The sequence below is a fragment of the Esox lucius genome, chromosome 12, assembly GCF_011004845.1.
Source record: "Esox lucius isolate fEsoLuc1 chromosome 12, fEsoLuc1.pri, whole genome shotgun sequence".
In the NCBI taxonomy this organism is placed as follows: domain Eukaryota; kingdom Metazoa; phylum Chordata; class Actinopteri; order Esociformes; family Esocidae; genus Esox; species Esox lucius.
In genome coordinates, this window is record NC_047580.1 from 14,982,067 (window position 1) to 15,005,821 (window position 23,755).

At 41.9% G+C, this 23,755-nt stretch overlaps 1 protein-coding gene across 1 annotated transcript in view; it reads left to right on the forward strand.

Annotated features, from left to right (window-relative positions):
• Positions 1 to 23,755, forward strand: part of espn (espin) — a 56,221-nt gene that overhangs the window by 10,204 nt on the left and 22,262 nt on the right. Inside the window, 9 exon segments of the mRNA XM_029123865.2 lie at positions 7,581 to 7,767; positions 8,002 to 8,184; positions 8,964 to 9,095; positions 10,063 to 10,312; positions 12,343 to 12,623; positions 19,747 to 19,908; positions 22,318 to 22,428; positions 22,431 to 22,551; positions 23,475 to 23,534. Coding sequence (XP_028979698.2) covers positions 7,581 to 7,767; positions 8,002 to 8,184; positions 8,964 to 9,095; positions 10,063 to 10,312; positions 12,343 to 12,623; positions 19,747 to 19,908; positions 22,318 to 22,428; positions 22,431 to 22,551; positions 23,475 to 23,534 — 1,487 coding nt within the window.

Sequence of the window (23,755 nt, forward strand, 5' to 3'; positions counted from 1 at the left end):
ACTCTACTAAATATAGAACATATCTCTATATATATATATATATATTTGAAATTATTTTTAAGGAATGTATTTGTAAGTGCACCTGATGAGGGTGATATTCCACTGACTCCTTAGCTTATCCTTTGATTGACAGCAAGGCTTGTGAGTGTCTGACAGCAAAACTAAACACATCCTGTGTTCCAGAAACTATCTTGATTGGAATGGAGTTGCTTATGAGTTTGTAGCTCCAACCATTTGGTCATGACGATTGTCTAAGTGACAAGTCAACCACCACTGACGACTCCAGGGGGATTCGGATACATCTGAACAAGGCGAAAATTAATGGCGCGGCTAGTACAAACATAACGGTATCAGGTGACTCAATGTTGTCTGAACAGATTCAATCATGCCCATGTGATGATAAACAAGTAGGGATTCAAATAAATAAATAAAGTGGGTTAGTACCAAAAAAAACAATTTATATGGTTTGTTATAGTTTATTACTTTATTTTGAGATACACATTTTCAATCTGTAAACATTCTATAGATAGTTGTTGACAGCATTACTATCTGTTGATTACCAACTGCTTGCTAAGTTTAGAGTTAAGGTTAGGGTTAGGATAAAGATTAAGGTTAGTGTTAGTAGATAGTTAAAATGTCACTGATAGTCAGCAGATAATCTGTAGAGCATGTACAGACACTTTTGGGACTCTAAGAGTAAACGGATGCCTATGGTTCTTTTGGTAAATATCACATCTACTGGTTACAGTAAAAATATGGTTGTATAGCTGGAAAGGCAGAATAATGCTGTTTTCTGATTAGGATGTTAAAAGACTAGAATCAGAATTGGCAAAAATGATGAATGACTGTATGACCACAGAATGTCTAGTGCTGCTTTTCCAGGCATATATGCTTCATTTGACACAGAATGGCTCATAAGCCAAATGGGGCTTCGTCCAAGTTTCAGTGTAAAGAACCCGTAAAGGTTCCTCCAGGAACATTTCGTTTCAGAGTGTGTGATAAATAAGCAGCTAAGGAGGTTGAACTATTTTATTAAGAAGTAGAAAGAGAGGGCCTGTCTGGTTTAAATACTCAGTGGGAAAACCAGTCAAAAATGAAGAGGACGTTTGCAGCAGACTGAGACACAACCATGTAATGTTTGAGCATATTGCCTCATCTACAGATAATCAACGGGGCCCTAAAGGAATAAATAGATGGGGAAACAGTCTATCCCAGTCTGTCCAATTTGACTGTTCAGTGCACTGCAGTCTGCAGCACAGAAAGCTCATCACGGACATAAACCTATAGAGATAAGCTGATCATTTGTTACTTGTATAGCCCAAGCTCTAAATGGAACTAGGAGTGACAATGATGACCCCTATTTGGTTGAAGAGGTGTAGTCAGAGGGTTATAGGCCGTCTAGGCTAGCGGTCTGCTCTGGAGGTTGTGGTTTGGGGCCAAGCTACCGGGGACTCTAGTGTGTTGTGTTTCTAGTGTGTTGTGTAAGTGCAGCCCAGGCAGGTGCACATCTCTTGAATGTTTAATTGGCCCTAGAGACATGGCTATGGCTGATAGCATGGCTCCATTCAATCAGGCCCCTCCCCCTCCCCCACTTGTCATTCTGTTTAAAACTGCAGCTATGGTGACAACTCGGTAGCGAACCGATGATAAGCTAATGAGGGAAACAAATACAGGCATGAAGAAGGGGACCGCTTTCTAGTAATCTCTGGCATTGTTTAGCAGAGGCCCTTTGCAATGGGAAGATAGCATTCTTATGTCAGGGTTTATTATGCAACATGGAGGATAATGTTATCTGTCTGGGTTTATTACGCAACATAGGGCAGAATGTTATCTTATGGATTTCAGTGGGTGATTTGCCTGTTTGACAGCTGTTACATTTAGCTTGCACAAATCACGTGGGAAAAGCCCCCTCACAAGGGAATATTTTATTTTATTATGTAATGCAAAACTGGCAGTTTTTTATTATTGGGCACTAGTTTGTGGAATGTAAAAATCTTTGTATTCATCTTCATTGTCTTGCTTCCAATAGTTTCCATTTGTCTTTTGATTGTAATCAGACAGAGCTATCCGCGCAGAATGTGGCGTGAAGAATGATATTTACAGAATGAAGGTTTCAAGGCTTGAAAACCAATATTTGAAACGATTTATGAACTTAGTGTTTATAAAAAAAGACCACTGAAATTCCACTGATCTCCTCTAAAAGCCTTTGATGATGGACAAGTCATTCACGGCAAATTCTGCATTTCTGTTCTGACAGCACAACACTGTGGGAATCGGTCCATTGTTTAGCCACATTTTGTACGGTATTTGCATGAAAAGGATTACTAAAGTTATACAACAGTTTTGGGAAATGGCTGCTTAACCATTTACTTGCAGTAGAAAATATAGCTGCAAATTGTTTGTCTAGACAAGAGACGGTGTCGGTTCCGCCAAGGTCTTAGCTGCAGCTATGAAGTGAAGCCAATAATGTGCGGGTTGATCCATCATTAACATGCCAGGTCTTCTACTGTTAGCAATGTGTTGCTCATTAGACTATGATAGGGAGGCAGGACAGATGTAGATTTAAGCTTCTAGATAAAAATCACCAAAAGGTATTGTTCTGGAATCAATGGGCTGAAACTGTCAGTTGTCCTTGCCTATCATCCTGTGTCTCCACAAAGCTAACAGGAGGATGTGCTTGCTGTGTCTCTGCTGATAAAGATGGTAGAACATAAAAGACAGGCGGCAAACTGGCAATAAACCTCAGCAAGATGGTCACACAGACATGGGGAAAGAGAAAGAAGGAACGTTACATAATCAATTAGCACAGATTAAGATTTTTGCCAGGCTTAATTATGGCCTGGGTCAAGGGGGGTGTTTTGACTGCTACTGACTGAGGTCCATAAAATAAATGTTTTAGATGTTCTAGACACCTAAGCACCATTTTTGGGGAGCTGTCAGCAGCTTTTTCTTTCTGGGTCTAGAGTGTAGGAGTTGGATTAGCCCACTTTTCCTGCGCCCCCTTTCCATTATATAGTTTTGGCTCATCCTAGTAAATTGAAAGGATATTGAGCTCAGCTGTGTTAGGGTCAAATCTGGAGTCAGCTGTCACCGGTCAGTCTGTAACATTTTGCAAACTTCAGGTTTGTTGGTTTCTCTCAATTGTCTTCCAGATAAGCTATTGGCATAGAAGTGGTGTCTTATTGTAGACTTGGAGACTTGGTGAGCGAAGATGCAACAAATTGTGTAATTCTGTAAAATCTTCCTGTCTTTGTCGACCCAACCATCTTCCTCACTGTGGATACAAGATACACTTGTTTACATTATAAGGCAAGTTTTCCACTTTTCCTGTCGCTTTTCAATAGTTGGATTAATAGTTGCATTAACAAGCGCTAAATAAGAGAGACAAAACCCAGACAAGAATGTGTTCATTATGTTATGAGGGTAACATCCAGAAAGTTTTGAGAAACAAAATTATACTAAGAACATGGTAATTACCCATTTATAGTTTTAGTTGTAGCTACTGATATAGTAGCTATTCTTGAGGATGCCACTCATTTTGACCTACAGCAATTGAGAATAAAAGGATATACAAAATGTAAAAAATGCGTGAACAATAAATACATTTCCCAACATGCAGAATCTATTGTACTTCTACATGACTGATGAAGGATTCAAAGGAATCAACAAAAATTACATATTTCAGAAATTATGAAATGTATTTCCCTGACAACTTATCTTACTGAATAGCTCGATTTTCATGTAATCTGAACAAGGCACTATTTCCACTGTAAATTCTATTAGGTAACTCTTGGTGTTCACATTTGTTTGATGACATCAAAATAGTAGTCTCTGGCCATACATACCAGTGGAGGTTTTGGCTTTGAAATGAAAATGCATAAGCAGAAAGAACCCTATACTTAGTGTGAAATATGGTGGGGAGCTTTTTGGCTTCCACTCATCATGTGGACCCTGGTAAAGTTCTACACATTGTGAACTTTAACCAATACGAGAAGCTGGAGGCCTTTGTTAGGAGGCTGAAAATTGTGGATGTTGTCAATTCAAGTTAAGTTCCCTTCCTTCATGCTTGACTTTTCTGAAATAAGTCTTGAAGTCTGGAACTTTTTCTTTCCTAAAAAGAATCACTGTTTCACAAACCTTTCCAGGGGTGTCAAGATTCTGTTTGTGACTGTACCTGTTTAGACTGAGGGTACAGATACTTTTTTTGGGTATCTGCAATGATTTAATAATAGCTATAAAACTGAAAGTATTTGTTTGTGCGTTAGCATGACAACATAAACACTGATGAACCTGGTGGGGGTTAAGTATGGTTGGTAATTACGCAATTTTTTCAGTCATTTGTAACACAATGGAGTTGGAACCTTTTTCGTCCTGGTCCTTTTAATTATTTAAGCAGGGTAAAGCATCTGAGACTGCAATTAGCTTTTATAAAGGAGCCCATTAGCAGGACAGCATAATTATATTACTTTTCTAATAATAACATTTGCCTTTTACTTACACTGAACAATTGTGTTTTGTTCAGTAACAGTGGAGGCTATTCATGTTGACATATGAGGATGAACAAGATGGGTAATGATGTTTGCTGTAACGGTAATGCTACAAGATGGGTACTGATGTTTACTGTAATGGTAATGCTACAAGATGGGTAATGATGTTTTCTGTAACGGTAATGCTACAGAGTGTGTGGTAACAATTTCTGTCCATTGACAGAGTTGTTAAAGGTATAAGTATGTTTTCACTGTACTACTTGCAAAAGAATAAAAACCAGTAGACCTCTTAAGTTAATGTTTCAAATAGTATTCTTCTACAAAATGAATCAGAGTGACTGATATGTTCCCCATTTAAAATGTATTGCCGGTTTGTCCATCAGTTTACAATGACTTGTAATCTCCTTATACTCACTTTTGACACACACTACTATACTTTTAACCCCAAACTACCACGGACTAGCCAGTACTACAAGAGTCTCATTCAGTGAGGAAAGATGAGGAGAAAGGTGGTATTATTTAGAGGCAGGATTCTACACAGTGCCCCTTTTAATATGAATTGTTTACAATGCCTTACTGATTGAACTTGCTGAATCAGTCAGGTTTGGTACAGGGGGACACTTTTTTATAGGTTAGTTCAGCTTAAAACGTCATTATTGACAAATAACTACCTTATAACTTGAAAGTTAAAAACCAGCAGAGAAAAGGCGAAACAAAAATCGGGATGTGTGGTCACCTGGACCAATTAACATGGATCTAATTAATACAAACTATAAATGAAGTGTGAAGATGTGATGTATGCCGGACCTGTATCAAGAGTGGACTGAAAGGAAGTAGCAGAGAGACCTGTTAATTTTACTAAATTACTTTCTGGCCACACAACACAACTCCTTGCCTCAGCATGTGATACAGTTGAGGGTGATTTAGGCAGAGAAAGAGTAAGAATAGCAAGTTGTTGACTGTTATCATTTAGCTTTGTGTGACTTAATATACAGCTCCAGAAAGAATTAAGATACCACTGCACCTTTTTCTTTCCTTTATAAAAAAGTCAAAAAGGAAGGTTTTGAGTGAGGAACAGAAACGTTCAATTTGCAGTGGTCTCTTAATATTTAAAACCTTCATTTTCAACTCTTTTGAAGGAAAGAAAAAGGTGCAGTGTCTCAAAAAAGGTGCAGTGTCTGGCTACCTTACGTATGAAAGATGACTGGACACTGATAAGGGGCTGGTCAAGTAATGTAAACTGAAACATCATGTTAAGGAAGTTGTTATTTTACATTTTCTCGTACTCTTAAAAGGCCCTTAGCGCCAGCCCCTTTCCATAGATGTGTTGATCTCCCTTTCCAGACCCCAGGGTGAATGAGAGCTCCAGCCCACTTTAGTTACACCAATGAATAATGCAGTTGTCTGACCACTTCCTGATGACAGAACTGCAGATTAAGTCCCCTTCCTGTGGTGAAATATTTAAGGGGTGCTTGTTTTTACTTGGAACTTCACCCCAAATGCACCCCAAGTATGTTTAATTGGTTCTGCCTATATTTACGGGTTTTGTCATGTTTTTGTGAAAGAAAGAAAGATAGTCTTACTTAAGGTGTAATGTTTTGGACCCAGGAAATGCCTATGTCGTCGAAATATAGTTTTACTACAAACCGTATCGACTAATCGACTGTTGTTGGCTTGAGTTCTACGCTGTCTCTATCTCGTGAATGGAAACCGGGTAGAGTTGCTTGTTTTCAGAAGAGGGACACGTCCCCCTTTACCATCCCCCTCTCTCCTTACTGCACTCGTATTGTCCCTGTCTCTGTTTCTGGACTCTCACCACTTACTGACGCCTGGTTAACCCAGGATAGTGAGCAGCTGAACCAGCAGGCTGGTAAGCCTCTTATGGCAGTCCTTACCCAATTGTCAGTCAGTGTCCAAATAAAGCAAGGCCTTATTGGATTTAGAGGGGAAACACTTGTTCACTCCTTGTCCTCCTGCTGTGACTAGGAGATCTGGGGCAAGTAGGGTATTGTCATTGGGTGGTTTTTTTCCCAGGGTAGGAGGGATCAAGGATTCTCCACTGACGTGTTGGCCTTTGGGGACAGGGAGGGTGGAGTTTGGCTCCAGGATGTAGTTGGCTCGGTGGGCTGAATAAGAATACTTCCCCCAAGAAGCCAAGCTTCATGGAAAGGCTTCTAAATATGGCAACTCCATATGGCTTATTCTGAGGGGTGTTTGAGAGGTGGTTTTTTTTTTTTTCAGGTATTCAGAAAACCTTGTCAACTGAATACATGTTTATGCTCTCTTCATAGCCAACCTTAATATTACATCTGGCATTACTGTATGTAGACTTTACTGTATAAAACATTTACATAATATTTCCAGTTACTGTGGAATGATGATGTTTCAAAACAAAACATACTTTTTGTAAGCTGGGTGACCAAAAGTGAAAGTAAAACTCCCTGAGTGGAGGGAAAAGTTAGTTTAAATGCTCTGTTGCTATAACTTAGTTAACTTACACAAAGTGGGAGCAAAAGGGATATCCCCTTTAAATTTTAATGTTCATTTATAGCTGCCTATAACTAGCTTGTTATGTGTGTGAAATGAAGTATGTCTGATAAAAGAAAATGTAAAGAATATGCCAGTTGACAATGGGTTTTCTTCCCCTTCAGGGTAGACATGAATTGGTACAGGTTTGGACACTGTCAAATAAATCACTGTGGTTGGGACTTTAAAGGAAGATGGATCATAGAGAAGCCCTTGGATTTCAGTGAGGAGCATTTCTGTTGTTGTTTTGGCGGACAGCACTATCCATGGACTAATTGGTTTCAATGTGAAGAAGCCTCCCTGCTCTGATAGTATTCTACATTTTTGGGCTTAATTATGTGACAGTTGTTGCTCTGGTGTTATATACTTATTGAAATATTAAATTCACCAGAAAGTGCATACATTTTGAAAATTAAAATGGACATGTTCTTTGGATCGCGTGATACGCTTATTGCTCAAAAGCCCCCATTTATCAATCCCAAAGTATTTGTGTTGGCCAAGTATCAAAATGTAATTAAATATAGCTGAATGCATGTTTATTTTTTGTTATTTGCAATCTTCTTCCAGTGTTGTCAATTCCCAAACAAAGAATGGTGCCACACCCCTCTACTTGGCCTGCCAGGAAGGTCACCTGGAGGTTGTCAAATATCTGGTGAAGGACTGTGGGGCAGACCCGAGCATCAGAGCCAATGACGGGATGACACCTTTACATGCTGCCGCCCAAATGGGCCACAACACTGTCATTGTCTGGCTGGTAAGTTCCTTTTAACTGTCCGCTTTTGTCAATGAATTTAACCTCATAGCCAATATACAGAGCCAAACACAAATAACACTACCTACCTTTGGAGTTCACAGTGGAGGAGATGATTTCCTGAAAGGTTAATAGGTAAAAGATGTTACGGCATGGCCACATTTTGAGTTTATAGGCTTAGTATTTAAAGGGTAGAGCGGCGTTTTGGAGCGAACCTGTACTGTCGGCCCATTTCAGGTGAGCTTCACAGAGATCAGCCTGGCAGACAGAGATGGGGACGGTGCCACGGCCATGCACTTCGCCGCCAGCCGGGGCCATGCCAAGGTGCTCAGCTGGCTGCTTTTGCATGGCGGCGACATCACCACAGACAGCTGGGGAGGAACACCGCTACACGACGCCGCAGAGAACGGGGAGCTGGAGGTGTGTGTGGGTCTGGCCTTACGTGTGTGTGTGTGTGTGTGTGTTGGTTGCTTGTTGAACACAGGGAGTTGGTAGGTAGTGGATGACCTTGTCCACGGCTGTAATGGCTGTGTGTGTGACTGGGCCACACATTTTCCAGTGCTAAGGAAGAACTGCTCAATGTTGTCTTTGGACATCCGCTCACTTATACTTTGGTTACCATATTGGGCTGCAGCTACCCGCTTCTCATTGGATCCCACAGGCCACCGTATACTGAGTGTCTGTTGTATGTGCTGGTTTGGGGAAGACCTAAGTAGTCATTTGTACCTGTTATACATGCATACATTCATTATGTGACGAGAGCTGGTGGAAGGGAGAGGACGAGCGGCACGTCAAAACAGATGGGATTCACCAACAGTTCACTTCATACAAGTCCAGATACTGGCCAACTAATAGCGTCAAGCTGAGGTAGTCACCCTTCCTGAAGTTAGGTGGACATTCGCTGTTATAACTGTTGTCCTAGTCTCTCTTTACAACCTCCCTCGGTTCTTTATGAGCTCTCTCTGACTTTCTATATACACAGTTTTCATTCTTTCTCCAGCTATTTTCTCTGTCTTATTGCAATGATGATGGTGAGGATATAGTTTTTGCTAATATGTGTTACAGTGCTTATATGGGTCTAAGTTGTTTAGTTTTGAGTCTGTTGGCATGTCTGTAAGCCTAAGACACATTCCCACTCATAACAAAATCCGGGCAATAATTGTCTGACTCTCTTTCTCCTGTGTCTGTCTCTCTCTCAGTGCTGTCAGATCCTGGTGGTGAATGGGGTGGATCTGGGCATACGGGACCAGGATGGCTTCTCGGCTGCTGACCTGGCCGAGTACAATGGACACGCTCAGTGTGCAAAGTACCTGCGCACTGTGGAGAACATGGTCAGAGGCACAGGATTCATTCAGCAGCACAGTTTAGTCAGTGTGTGTTTGTCTTTGAGTAGGGAGTTCATTACTGTTTCGGTTGCTTCTGTTTGTGCCTAATGGAAACGATCCATTGACAAATGGTAGGATTTCCAACAGAAACCCAAATCAGATGAAGAGGAAGTTAATTCTGATTCCTATGACTGGCCGACGTGATGACTGTGTTATTTCCTCCTAGAAATATGAACTGTCAGAGATTCTTCCACTGTGATATAGGCACAGGATCAATTTAGAGTTTTGTTTTCACTGAAGTTTCCCTCTTATTGTTGAACTCCCAGCTTGATAAACAGCCTCTTCCTCCAGTGGGCATTGCATGTGTAGGAGGGAGAGATGGAGTGAAATGGGTGAGTGGGAGGGGTGGGCTCTGTTTTCCACCAAAGAAATCCCAGTAGAAGCGTTATTATTTCTCATGTCACCCAGTGGGACTTCTCCCACAAGGCGAGTAAATAGCAGTAATTGTCATTAGTAGAGCAACCAGTTGCTGCTGGGAGACATTCAGGCTCCTGTGGCTTCATTTTCCACGTTCACAATGTGTTCTTGTCTCATTAAAGGCTCCATCTGAATAGAGTTCACGTGTCTGTTATGGGAACGTGTTAACAGGGTATGGATATTTCTGTAAATAAAGGGGCCAGTGTGTGGCGTGAGAGTCAAATATTATACATTATTTGATATATTATCAGATTCTCTAGCAGCTTCATGTGTAATTATAGCAATAAAAGAAAAGATAAGACCAAATCTACAGAAGAAATGTAATAGATGTTTATTCAATTTTTTTATGCTTAGGAAAACATTCTTGTGGGCCCCTGTTATTGGCTGTCATAAGTGCCGCGTCCCCCAAAACTTTAAAAAAGGGCCAGTCTTCGGCTAGGTTAACAAAGGTCTGGTGGGCCATGCTTCATTAACCCCTCACCGTGTCTTTCTCCAGAGTGTTGAGCACCGTGTGCTTTCCAGGGACCCGTCTGCTGACATGGAGTACAACAAGCAGCCTGACTCAGGTTTGTCTTCCCCCAACAACACCATGCCTTCGCCTGGCCAGGAGCTGCCCCAGCAACCAGCCCACTGTGGTCTGGGCTCTCCCTCTAGCACCCTGTCTAACTACGACTCTGCCAACTCCAGCCAGTCCAGCACTGGAGAGAAGAGAAGCAGCTCGCCCCCCTCTTCGCGACCCCCCACCGGTTAGTCAGTCACACACGCACTGTCCTTGTGGGGTGCTGAGACCCAACCCCAATCCAGAAATCCATGTTACGTATTTCTTATTCCTTACCCTAACCATATCCTAAACCTCCGTAGCCTAACTTCTATGGCTAAACTTAACTTAGCCTGACCCCTAAACTTGACTTGTAATGTCATAACCTGACAGTAACCCGAATTCTATGTTCGGTTTTCTTTGAGGGGGCATCTATAGTTTTTTTAATGCTTTGTCATTTTAATTGCATGCTTTCCAATCGCTATGGTGTGCGCATGTATGTGTTTGTGTGCTCTGCTAATTCGTTGAGGCAGCTTGAAGTCTGAGTAGCCAAAGTCTAAGCCCTTTATTGCGATTGGTCAACTTTGGCTTTGACTGCAATAATGTGAGATTCTTCCTCTCAGTAAAGCCATTAATGGTGGTAAATACCAGCTCATCACAATCTACTGTCCCAGAGTAAATATTACACAACCGCATGTCTTTGTTTTTCAGTGAATGTCATTTGAAGGAATATGAGTGTATGAGAAACACTTGTCTCACAGGTTTTAAACCACATCAGCAAGCAAAATGAAGAAACATATGGCTCTTGTTTTCCTTGTTTATTCGACTTATGAGAACCTTAGTAATGCATCACAAAGCATGCAGAGCTGCAGACACATTTTAACATTACTTCCTAACCCTAAACCTATCCACTACTCTTCATTTCACTTTTAACATAACCCCTAACTCTAAACCTATCCACTACTCTTCATTTCACTTTTAACATTACCTCCTAACCCTGAACCTATCCACTACCCTTCATTTCACTTTTAACATTACCACCTAACCCTAAACCTATCCTCTACCCTTCATTTCACTTTTAACATAACCCCTAAACCTAACCACTAAGCTAAAACCCTTAGGTCAAATTGTCCATTTTACTTTCCCTTTTGGGGATTTTGAGATACTTAAGTGTAGACTCAGGGAAATTACATTGCTACAAGCAGAACCCCAGATGTTCAGATAAGCAAAACAGAAGACTTTGCTCTCAATACAGTCCCAGACATTATCTGCATAAATGCGCATGATTATTTTGTTGCTGCATGGTAGCCAGACGACTGACAACGGTGATGTTCAGAATCCTGGTTCAACAAGCTTAGTTCAACATTGTCCCACTATTTGGTTTACTTTTTGCATGTATGTCATTTAACTTAGTCTCCCTATAAACATACACAAAAACGCACAGACGCTAGTTCTTTCAAGTTAATGAACACATTCTTGGAACAAATAAATATTTTTAGCACTTAGCACTCACATTAACCCCCAAACCCCAATTGTGAATCTAAACCTGACCTTATCTTCTAACCCTATAGCAGTTTTTACATGAAATGTCAAAATATCCTATAACTAATTTGCCATGGTGTTACATTACTTGTGAGGTCTTATTTTCCTTGCCTGGTGCAAATTCATATGTGCTTTAGCAATGCATTATCTACACTATTATCATAGCAATGGTGGGAACTTGTAGCATTCATCTGACTGGAACAAATCCCACATCACGGCCTGCATTCCTTTGTGTCCTTCCACAGCCCTCTGCTCCATTCTAGTGCTGCTCTCTAGTGGCACATAGGAGAAATAATCTGTCAATCAACCAAATTGCTTTAATCCCACAAACTCTCCAGGCGAAAGGCCTCCAAATGCTATTCTGACAAGCCACTGAGGCTTTTGTTGTGCCCACCTGTTTTTAAATAATATAGGTTCAGACAATGAAGACAATGATTACTTGGTTGTGTGTTAGGCAAAAAAACTGAATGGATCACAGAGCATGTTGATGAAACCTTCGCCTTCCTCCAGATATAATGTAATACCTCAACTGGGTTATTAACTATGTTAATAAACATCCCACAACATGTTGCCGGTCCACCTGTCACCTACCCATTGACTTGAATGGGGCTGTGTTGTACAAGGACTAGTTCTGTAGCCGTGTCAGCCATTTTGTGACTGGAGTCTCACCAGTGGCCCACTGTCTCCTTGTCACAGGAGGAGGCCCAACCGAGTCGGCCATCAGTGACATGCAGACCTACATGGACATGCTCAACCCGGATGTGGGGACCAGCGATCCCAAGAGCATCGAGCCCCCCAGAAATATCCCCCCTCCACCACCTCTCCCGCCTCCACCAGCCTTCCCTCCACCGCCACCCCCGGACTCGCCCTCCCAACTACCCCCGCCCCCTGGCTTCCCCCCACCCCAGCCTCCTGAGGACTCCAACGCCGAGATCTACCTGAAGGTGAAGAGCAACCTGAGGCACGTGGAGAAGGAGGTGAGCGTTCATTTAATGTTGAAAAGCAGAACGGCAAAACTCTGTTTCATAGTAATGTAGTTGTTTTTGTTAACTAATCCCTAGTGTGGAGACACACACACACACACACTATCAAGTTACTTGTACATGCAGTTAAGAAGCCTTATTGAATCTGTCTATGGGCTTCTTCTGTGTCCATTGCTGGTGACAGACAGCCTTATTCTTCACAGAGGAAGGCCAATCAATGGCAGGCTTTCCAACGTGTCATTATCCTGATGATCAGTCCAGTGCTCAGCGAAATCCTCTAACAGCCTTGTCGATAATATCTTAGCGTGAACTAGCATATCAATACTCCAGGCAGATGATGGCAGAGAATGTCTAGACAGGAAGCCAATAGAAAGCTTAGTCTGGTGGACCAACTTGGTATGATTGAGATCTTCTCTTAATTAACAAGCATTAAGTTGATCAATCAGAACTCTCTCTAAGCCCCCCTAAAGGACTGAATCTCAGAAACAGTTCTTGGAACAGCTCACCCTAGCAACTGGTCTACACAGGACCTATTACATCCATTACCATAATAAGAAACATACCGAGCCTACTATTGACAGTTGCAGTTCCGAGGACCCGTTAATGGGGCCATTTTCCCTGTTGAACTGGCCACTAATCACTTGGCCAGTCAGTGTAACAGTGTAACAACATCCTGTGTTCCCACTACAGAGGCAGCCGAGAAGAGGGCTTCTCCAGTCCACACAATATTGTATTGTGCTAACGAGACTAACGAGGATCCTCATTACTGAGCGGCCTTCCCCGTTGGCACCTCTCGATGAGCAGAGGGATGGACCTATGTTAATTCCACTAATTACTCAGGCCATGTTCTGAGGGGGCACCACAGATCAAAACAACTTCCTCCCGCTACTTACATGATTTAAAATTACAATTTAACCGCTGTACGTGTGTTTTACTTCTGTAAATGTAGCAGGAGCTAAATATAGATGTCAATGGAATAGACGATATGGGACTCCCTTTTATTTATTTGTTATGGTCGACAGGTCGACAGCTGTTCTGTTTGCCATGAACAACACAATACAAGGTATTTAAAGGCTTATTTTATGTGTCACTGGTTGGCTACCGGGTCACATCTCTGTCATAACTATGACATCAGTTCAGGTTTAGGCTTACAGGTGTTTAATGACTGAGCTTCTGGTAAGTACCCAAGTCCAAACCAAACACCGTAACAACATGCAACCTCCATGAGGAGGTCAGTTGCCATGGTCGGAGTGTGTCCTGACGGGCCCAGGGGTGAGGGTCTAAATGGACTCCCGTCTCCCTTTCATGGTGCCCAGGTGACCGTCCCTGGGCATGCCATCATTAACAATTGAACACACACACAGAAAAGAGAGAGCGACTCTAGACACAGGGGAAAAACAATCTGCCCAGGACTACACAGAACATGGTAACACCATCCTCTAATCTAGCTGTCCATCGACCCTGTGGATGCGTCTCCACTTCAGTGAAGTTGCATTACGTAGGAACAAACACAGCTCACAGAGGACCCATTTGTGAATTGCTGCTGTGTAGCGTTTTGTTCAAACAGGACAGATTTCCTTCAATTCAGTCCCCGCATGCTCTGTTTGTTTTTTCGCCAGGTGATATTGTGTGGACAAAGGGCCTCTTAAAGAGACAGACAGTTTTTATGTCATTGGTTCAGTCTACCAGTGTGTTAGGGCCTACAGTTTTTATGTCATTGGTTCAGTCTACCAGTGTGTTAGGGCCTACAGTTTTTATGTCATTGGTTCAGTCTACCAGTGTGTTAGGGCCTACAGTTTTTATGTCATTGGTTCAGTCTACCAGTGTGTTAGGGCCTACAGTTTTTATGTCATTGGTTCAGTCTACCAGTGTGTTAGGGCCTACAGTTTTTATGTCATTGGTTCAGTCTACCAGTGTGTTAGGGCCTACAGTTTTTATGTCATTGGTTCAGTCTACCAGTGTGTTAGGGCCTACAGTTTTTATGTCATTGGTTCAGTCTACCAGTGTGTTAGGGCCTACAGTTTTTATGTCATTGGTTCAGTCTACCAGTGTGTTAGGGCCTACAGTTTTTATGTCATTGGTTCAGTCTACCAGTGTGTTAGGGCCTACAGTTTTTATGTCATTGGTTCAGTCTACCAGTGTGTTAGGGCCTACAGTTTTTATGTCATTGGTTCAGTCTACCAGTGTGTTAGGGCCTACAGTTTTTATGTCATTGGTTCAGTCTACCAGTGTGTTAGGGCCTACAGTTTTTATGTCATTGGTTCAGTCTACCAGTGTGTTAGGGCCTACAGTTTTTATGTCATTGGTTCAGTCTACCAGTGTGTTAGGGCCTACAGTTTTTATGTCATTGGTTCAGTCTACCAGTGTGTTAGGGCCTACAGTTTTTATATCATTGGTTCAGTCTACAATTTCAGTATATTTTCAGAGTTTCAGAACACATTTGTTCCATAATAGACATGTATTTCTTCAGAATCAGTCACATCATGGTTTCGTTACAGAGAAAAGTAGTCATGTTTTTTGTAAACAGTAATTGTTTGCAGATGTAACCATCTCATACTGTACTAATTATCTCGATATTTATACAAAATAATCAGTACATTAATATGAAATCCGTATGTAAAGCATTCAGGAATTGAATGTAGATGCTTGTATCTTGAGTGACATATCACTGTCACACTGCACACACCATTCCAGCTAAACAGTGGATACATAGCATTTAGCAAATCCACACATTTTAATATGCATCTGAAATCTATGATTAAAATAAAAATCTGACAACAGCAATACACACACATACACCCACATATACAAGATTGTATTTGGTGAAAAAACACCTGTGAAAAATGTATGGATGGGGTGTTTTAAAAAAATAAACTGTTAACTCTAAAATGTATAACACCAGCAAACAGTGTTGCCTGGATGTTTATAGGAAATTAGTTTGGAACTGGCAGGAATAATAATCCGTAAGCCTGGGAGTTGCCTGTCTGGGAAACCATGAGAGTTGTTCCTGCCTGCACTTACACAGGTCATTTACGCCTCTACACTTTGCATAAGAACTAAACCAGGCATGAGCCGCACTGTGGTTGGCTGTTGGTCGGCGGCCTGCGTCGTTGATGTCAGCGTTGCCGCGGGTTGCGATAGGTGTGTCTTATTGATGAGGGCCAGTGGGTAAAGTGAGAGGGCCAGGTAGGATGACACTGTAGACACAGGGGATTGAGGAGATCTAGTGACGGCTGCTCTCACCGCACCTCTGGACTTCTGGCTTGGATCTGTCAAGACCAAGGGGACTACTCAGGGAAAGGGGAAGTTCAACTACGGTGAGCCCCGAACTGACCACAGATTTGACTGTAAGGTACTCTGCTGATGGGCAGGGCAATAGTTGCATTACTGCATTACTGCAAGAGATCTCTTAGTTGATGCTGGTTTCGCATGGGCATATGTGGTTGCTTTGTGTGGGGATGGGGGATGTGATCTGAGCCTGAATGGTTGTGTTGGGTGACATCTTTGTTTGGTGGACATCCAGTACTCTTCATATTGGCTGTTTGTGCTTTGTGTACTCTTTCACTGGTTGATATTAGACAACAAATCTGACTAGTAAATAAGGTAGCATTTTTGTTTTGTTCAGTTGTTATATTACTGTAAAATTTAACTGAATAAACATATTTGAGCAAAAATCATATTGTAATCTCCAGGAAATGGAGATAAAATCTGATGGTTGTGATAATATTTAAATCTAAGGTAAAGAATTTAAAGAGTCTCTCTGTAGTTACTATATACATTATTGTATATAGCATTGCTTCTTTAGGAAAACATTTATAAATTCCATTGAATCTTCAGGACTATAACTACCTTAAGAACATAGTTAGTGTCGTACCCGGGCAAAAGACAAAATATTTACTCCAATGTTTGTAAATAAAGTAAACATACATTTTAATATAATGGTTGTTACAATCTGTCTTTGAATTTCTGAGTGAGTAGATTTCTTGACACCCATGCCTCTGCTTTTTAAACAAACAGGGGCTGGAGAATGCTTTGTTATTTTTCCAACTGTTTATTATGCAATAGCAGACTTTTCTCATTCTTGATTAATTCAGCATTTTATACACATTTTAAGAAGTTGACCAAATCTCTTGAAGAATTACCAGGAATCATAGTTTTAAGAGAAGTATTGTTTCAAAGTCACAAAGTACTATTGTGGGAAGTATCATTTTTGAAATATACTGCTCAAGAGAAAATTAAGAGACCACTGCATATTTTTCTTTCCTTCCCCAAAAAGTCAAAAAGGAAGGTTTTGAGTGACCACTGCAAATTGAACGCTTCAGTTACTAACTCAGAACTTTCCTTTTCAACTTTTTGGGAAAGGAAAGAATAAGGTGCATTTCACTTGTTCACTTCTATTTTATCTGATTATTTGACTGAGAACACATTCTCATTTAAACCAATGATCTGGGGAGCAATTAGGGTTAATTGCCTTGCTCAGGGACAGAAAAATAGATTGTTTACCTTTCTGGTAAACAATCTGTTTTCTGGTCAAATGCTCTAACCACAAGGCTGCCTTTAATTATTAACAGGTTATAGAATTTAAATTGCTTTTCCTTTTTTGTTTGAAGTTGGGATTTCCAGGCATACAGCCCAAACGGAAATTAATATTATAGAAACTATTTAGAGAATCCTTTTAATGGAATTAGTAAGATGAAATAGTACGACAAGCTCTTGAGTTTTCCTGCCAAACAAGGATTGTCCTGATTTTCAAGTTCGGTTGATGGAAAAGAAAGCTGACCAGAAGAACAGACAGCTTAATCAAATCATATTAAAAGTTGTATCAAGGACCAGTCTGTTGCTGTGTATGTATATTAGTTCCACGCAATGATTAGCTCATGGACACATACTTCATATTTAAAATATACACATGTACAGTATATATTACAATGAGCTGCTGAATTATTTACAAAGTATGAGCAGACACTTGAAAGCATATCGTTTTTCCAACCGTGCACAACCATCTGTAGATAATGTTTCTGATAAAGTACTTGTCCATGCAAACTACATGTTCACAACCAAACAACGATCAGCCAGCCAGACATCGGTGATGTGTTGGGTTGAGTGTGGTGGTGGATGGGGAGGGGTTGTGTCTATCAGCCAGCCAGACATCGGTGATGTGTTGGGTTGAGTGTGGTGGTGGATGGGGAGGGGTTGTATCTATCAACCAGCCAGACATCGGTGATGTGTTGGGTTGAGTGTGGTGGTGGATGGGGAGGGGTTGTGTCTATCAGCCAGCCAGACATCAGTGATGTGTTGGGTTGAGTGTGGTGGTGGATGGGGAGGGGTTGTGTCTATCAGCCAGCCAGACATCAGTGATGTGTTGGGTTGAGTGTGGTGGTGGATGGGGAGGGGTTGTGTCTATCAGCCAGCCAGACATCAGTGATGTGTTGGGTTGAGTGTGGTGGTGGATGGGGAGGGGTTGTGTCTATCAGCCAGCCAGACATCAGTGATGTGTTGGGTTGAGTGTGGTGGTGGATGGGGAGGGGTTGTGTCTGTCAGCCAGCCAGACATCAGTGATGTGTTGGGTTGAGTGTGGTGGTGGATGGGGAGGGGTTGTGTCTGTCAGCCAGCCAGACATCAGTGATGTGTTGGGTTGAGTGTGGTGGTGGATGGGGAGGGGTTGTGTCTGTCAGCCAGCCAGACATCAGTGATGTGTTGGGTTGAGTGTGGTGGTGGATGGGGAGGGGTTGTGTCTGTCAGCCAGCCAGACATCAGTGATGTGTTGGGTTGAGTGTGGTGGTGGATGGGGAGGGGTTGTGGTCTTAAGGTTTTGTACCCTGGACTGCAATCCTCTCAGGTAATGGATTTCTGTTTTCACTTAATAAACTACGTACAAACGCAGATGTACATGCACAGACACAAAGCAAATTCACACACCTGTTGCTCTGAGACTTTGTCAGCGGGAATGAGTCAACAATGCAAATACACTCAAATAAACAGATGAAAAGGGAAGCTGAACAACATGATACAAAGGATTGTGTTATATCTGTCAAGAGTCTCTAGCTTGGTTCTTGGTGCCTCTTGAAAACTAAAGCAAAGTGATGAAAATGTAAATGACAAAATTTGCTGGTTGTGATTCTTTTCTGTTTTTGTGCAATTTGACATGCAAATTCAGAAATTGTGTGTGTGTGTTTATGTATGTACAGTGTGTGTATGTATGCATGTAATGTGTGTGTGTGTGTGTGTATACCTTGTTAGCATGACTGTTCACCAGTAAGGCTGTTCCCTGACACTGACAAGGTCTGGCCGTCGTTACTGGTTCCCAGGTTTTCCAGGATCAAGCTTGAAATGCTCTTAATGCAAATGACACCTTTTACAATACTTTGCATTAGGTAAATACTCCCCAAAACACTAAGAGGAAGAGCACTCAATTGGTGCTTTGTAAACAGGGTTTGACATTCAGATATCTTCCAGAGTTGAGTGGATTAATTTCCGTTGACCCCAACCTTGGATGACTGCAGTATGATTAAAGGTCCTAGGTCTCTTTAAAACATGGCTTCATTGTCAACCAGTGGCTAACCAATGGGTAAGTGAAATCCCCAGAAGAGAAGGGTCATGTTTCTGACCTCAGACCCTCCTTATGAGGGGGCTTTCTTACCTTGAACAGGAGCTGTGTGCATGTGAATTCCTACTTTCTGCAACCACAAAACCTTTTTGTACAATATTATAGGGGAATTTACACACAGACGCAAAGAAAGTACTTTTTGTTTGTTCTGCTGAAATAAAGCTTATTCTGCTCCAGTCACATGTGTGAGCTGCCCTTGACACTAAGACACTGAAATATCTAAGAAATGATTACCCTCAAAAGGGGGGTGGAGACATTTATATTTTGCATTGAAGGAAAAAATTTGAATGTTTTGTGGTTTACGCTTGTAATTCAGTCATGTAGAATTAGAACTTAACAAATGAATGACTTACTTTTGAAATACTGGAGGTTTTGTAGCTTAGCCTTTCATACAGTTGCTAAACCCCATTTGGGCTAGATTCTTAGGATTTCGAAATACCAGGAAAAACAACACACAAATGCAAATTATATTTACTCACTGCTCATTGGCCCCTTTTTGTTTCTATCTAGCAACTGACTCCAGGAGAGAACCACGATAAGCTGCGCCGGGTAGACTCCAACAGAAAGTCTAGAAACTTCAACAAGCAGCCCAGCACCGGGGACTACTACAAAGCCTTGGGTAGTGACGTGGTTGACCACCGTGGGATCAGAACCATGGCGCCTAATGAGGAGGTAAGCAGGACCAAGGCTTCTCCCCCTCTGATTCAACCATCCTAGTCCATGGTTAGTTGATCGCTTATCACACACGTTATAGCTGTTTATGATGTTCTCTGTACAAGAGGGAAACATTTGTTGGGAGGGGTTATGGGATATTCCCTCAAACCTTCTTCTTGTTCTGTGACATACACATGGCCAGTTCTGTAATAGTCAGATTAGCAGCAAAGTGTTATCAAGCTGTTGATAATTTAATGACTGCCATGTACTGCTATACCAGCTATATATACCAGCTTTATATACCATATACCAGCTGAGTTGCACCAGCCTTTTTAGCCTGTTATATTACATTATTCATGACAACATAACATTAATGATGTTAGGATATGATTTGGGCCTAGCGAGTTACGTTGTATGCAAGCTTGCAAATGAATAAGTATTTGCTATTTGAATCCTGTCAGAGTTCCTAACAAGGTGTAGGGTTAGGGATGAATGAATACTAACCAGAGTCCTTTGACTGACTGTGCTAGTCAGTTAACCTATATCTCCATTAAACATTAAATATACAGTGGCTCTCAACATGATTCACCCATTTGGACCTTTCTATATTGTGTTGTGTTACAATACGAAATCGGAATGGATTTAATCAGGGGTTTTTGCCACTTTTCAACAAAAGAACACAGATATTCACCCCTTTAGTCAATATTTGATAGAGGCACCTTTTACAACCATTAGTCTATTTTGATAAGTCTCCATCAGCTTTGCAGATCTGGATACAGCAGTGTTCCCATTCTTTGCAAAATTGCTCAAGCCCTGGCAAGTGGGGTCTTTTGGTGAATTTTCAATTCTTTCTGCATATTCTCAAGTGATCCTGTCTTTGACTGGGCCACTCTAGGACATTGAGCTTTGGTTTTTAATTATGCCACTGCAGTGGTTTTGTGTAAATATTGTTTCTCAAGTGCCAAGTCTCTTACAAACTTCAGCAGGTCCTCTTCCAGGATTTCTCTTTACTTTGCTGCATCCAATTTGCCCTTTATCTTCACAAGCTTTCCCGGCTCTGCTGCTGAGAAGCATCCCAATTGCATTAAGCTGTTCTCAGGATAATGTGCGGTTTTAAGATTGTGCCAAACACAGCGCTTCGAGTTAAGGTCAAAAAGCTATATTTTGGTCTCATCAGACCATAGAATCTTCTTCCACGGTTTCAGAGTCTCCCACATGCAGTCTGTGTGTGTGTGTATGTGTGTGTTTTTGTAGCATGTTTACTTCAAATAGACAGCTTACAAAATGAGTGGGAAGGGTTGAAATGGGAATTGAACCCTGGTCATTGGGTTTGCGTACGTGGGCCTAGACCAGCAGATCATTGACCCTACCCGTGTTACTTTTTATTTCACAAAATAATTCTATGCGTGTAAAAAAAGAAACAACAAGCTAAGATTTCCAGCAACACACCTCATGAGTTCTAGCACGCTCAGTCAGACCAACCAATCCTAATTAAATCCTAAATCCCCTAGGGAACGGCCCCATAATCTCTTGGGTATTGACAGTTTGGTGTTGAAGGCTGCTATCCGGTGTAATCTACACTGAGCCAATTAGGGTCTCCACGGGGCGTTCTAACTCCCCTACCCACCCCCGAGGGCTGGACAGATGGCGCCCATGTCACCCGGCTAATCGACACTGTCAGCAAGGGCCTGGCACGTGCCGTCGCCGTACCCCCATGGGACCCCCGTCTGGATGTCCCCACCTCCCTCGTTTTATGGGAATAAAGGCATAATGACAGGCACGCGCCTAAAAGGAGGAGGAGTGAGGGGGTTAAATGTCACGGCCCATTAACTCCATAACGGCTGTGTTGGAGAGAGTCAAGCTGTGGTGGGGGCTATCACTCACAGCAACAGATGGCCCGCCCACCCCACATCCCAGAAGGACCACAGATTATTGACTCCATTATTGTTCCCACAGGGTATCATGTATTTATATGCATTGATTTAAAGTGTGTAATTGGGCCGTCATTATAGAGTCAACTGTGCCACGTCTGTCACAATGTCACGCCCCCTCCTCCCATGGGTGTCATGGTTAGTTCCCAGCACTGATAGGCTGTCATGTGCCATTTCTTTCTGTGGAGACAGAGGTGATAGCTCTTACCATTTATTAGAACTTTCTCTGAGCTGTTAGGAAATGATATGATAGAAAGATGGCGTTGAGAGATTTTTACTTTTTCAGCTGCATATATTATTATTACAGTGCTCATTTCAAGGGAATTATTTGCTGAATATTGTTACAGTACACCATTGATCAAGTGTCATCTGTGCAAATCACTGTCAAAATAAGATCCTTCAATATGCAAGGCATCTTATGTCCCACAAGTTATGTGTTTTGACTAGTGGGATATGAGCTAACCATTTTGGATGTATTTTTTTGTGATCCAATTAGGGTTCTGTGTTATTGGAGGAGCCAGCCGACAGCCCCGCCCCTAGCCCAGAGAATGGAACCACAGAGGATTTGCCCCACCCTCCACCGCTTCCTCCTCCCCCGCCCCCCCCCTCCCCATCAGCAACCCCATCCCAGCTCCACCTCCTCCTCCTCCGCTTCCATCAGAAATGGCCACCTACCAGTACAGTCCCTCCTCAAGCACCAACCAGCGACGACCGTCCTCCTCTTCAGGAAGTGAGTGCCCATTCCTTCTACCTTTTTGCCTTTTCAGGTTTTTTTCCTTGTTTAGATCTCCTTGCTGTTTCTTCTCTATTTCCATTCACCTTTTCTTTGTCCTTTGTCCTCTCTTCTGTACCCTCATTACTGCAGTGCATTCTGAACGTTTCTTTCATTATGTTTTCTTTGTTGCTCAGCCATTGTGTTTCACAAACTGCAAAACTTTTGCCAAGTGACAATATACCACGTTCAAAGAAGATTCTCTTCCACCAAGTGAATATTTCCACCAAGTGAAGAGAGGAGGCAGAGTTCAATAGTTCTCAAAGTGCAGTTGGGACAGGCATAAATGGCATGGGTCCTTACCATCCCAAAGAACTGATTACAAATGCATGCCTTTACTCAGGGCTAATGTTACCTTGATAGCAGGTTTAGTGTTCAGCCATTTCCTTAATTGCTTTGCCTGTTTCTGCCTTGCCTGACCAACACTAGTTTATCATTGCTCTATTGGCTCCCTTTTGTCTAGTTAAAGGTGGTTATTTTCTACGCGGTTGTGGAATTGAAATTATAAGGCATTTTTCATCAGATGGATGTCTATGCACTATAACTTTTTTACAAGCATTTTAATTATGGAAGTCCAATGTGGCTGGTCTAGAACTTTTCCCAGGTCTAAAGGCAGACAATTACTCAATATGATGAGCATAGAGCCTGAAAATTATTTTTCTCACTGTTTTATCATATTTGATTTGTCCTTCTGAACTTGAAACTCGTCTGTCTTCTACTATACTCTTCTACTAACAGACTTTTTTCTTCCTGCTTCTACTGTGTCCTTGGTCCAATTCCACTGTACTCTCCTGTCTTCCCCTCTGGAATCCTTGCTGTCTGTCTGCATTTGTCTACACTTTCTCTCCTCTTATCTCTCTCTCCCCTGCTGCCTGTCCAAGGCGGGGCATTTCTGTCCCCCTCTCCTCAGCCGGAAGGCAGGCCACTAAGGGTGATGAAGAGTAAGTACTGGAAGCTTCCATTCAATATCTTTATTTATCCCCAAATAGGTCATTAGGAAAGACGAGTTTCAGAAGACTTCTCCTTCAACCCATACAAAGCTGTTGCCTTTATTTACTTGCTCTGCCATGAGGCTAGCTTGTCGACACTGTTGACTGTGGGGATGACTACAAAACAGTGTGCATCCCCGTTTGTTGATAATAACTAGAGTGTAAAGTTCTTA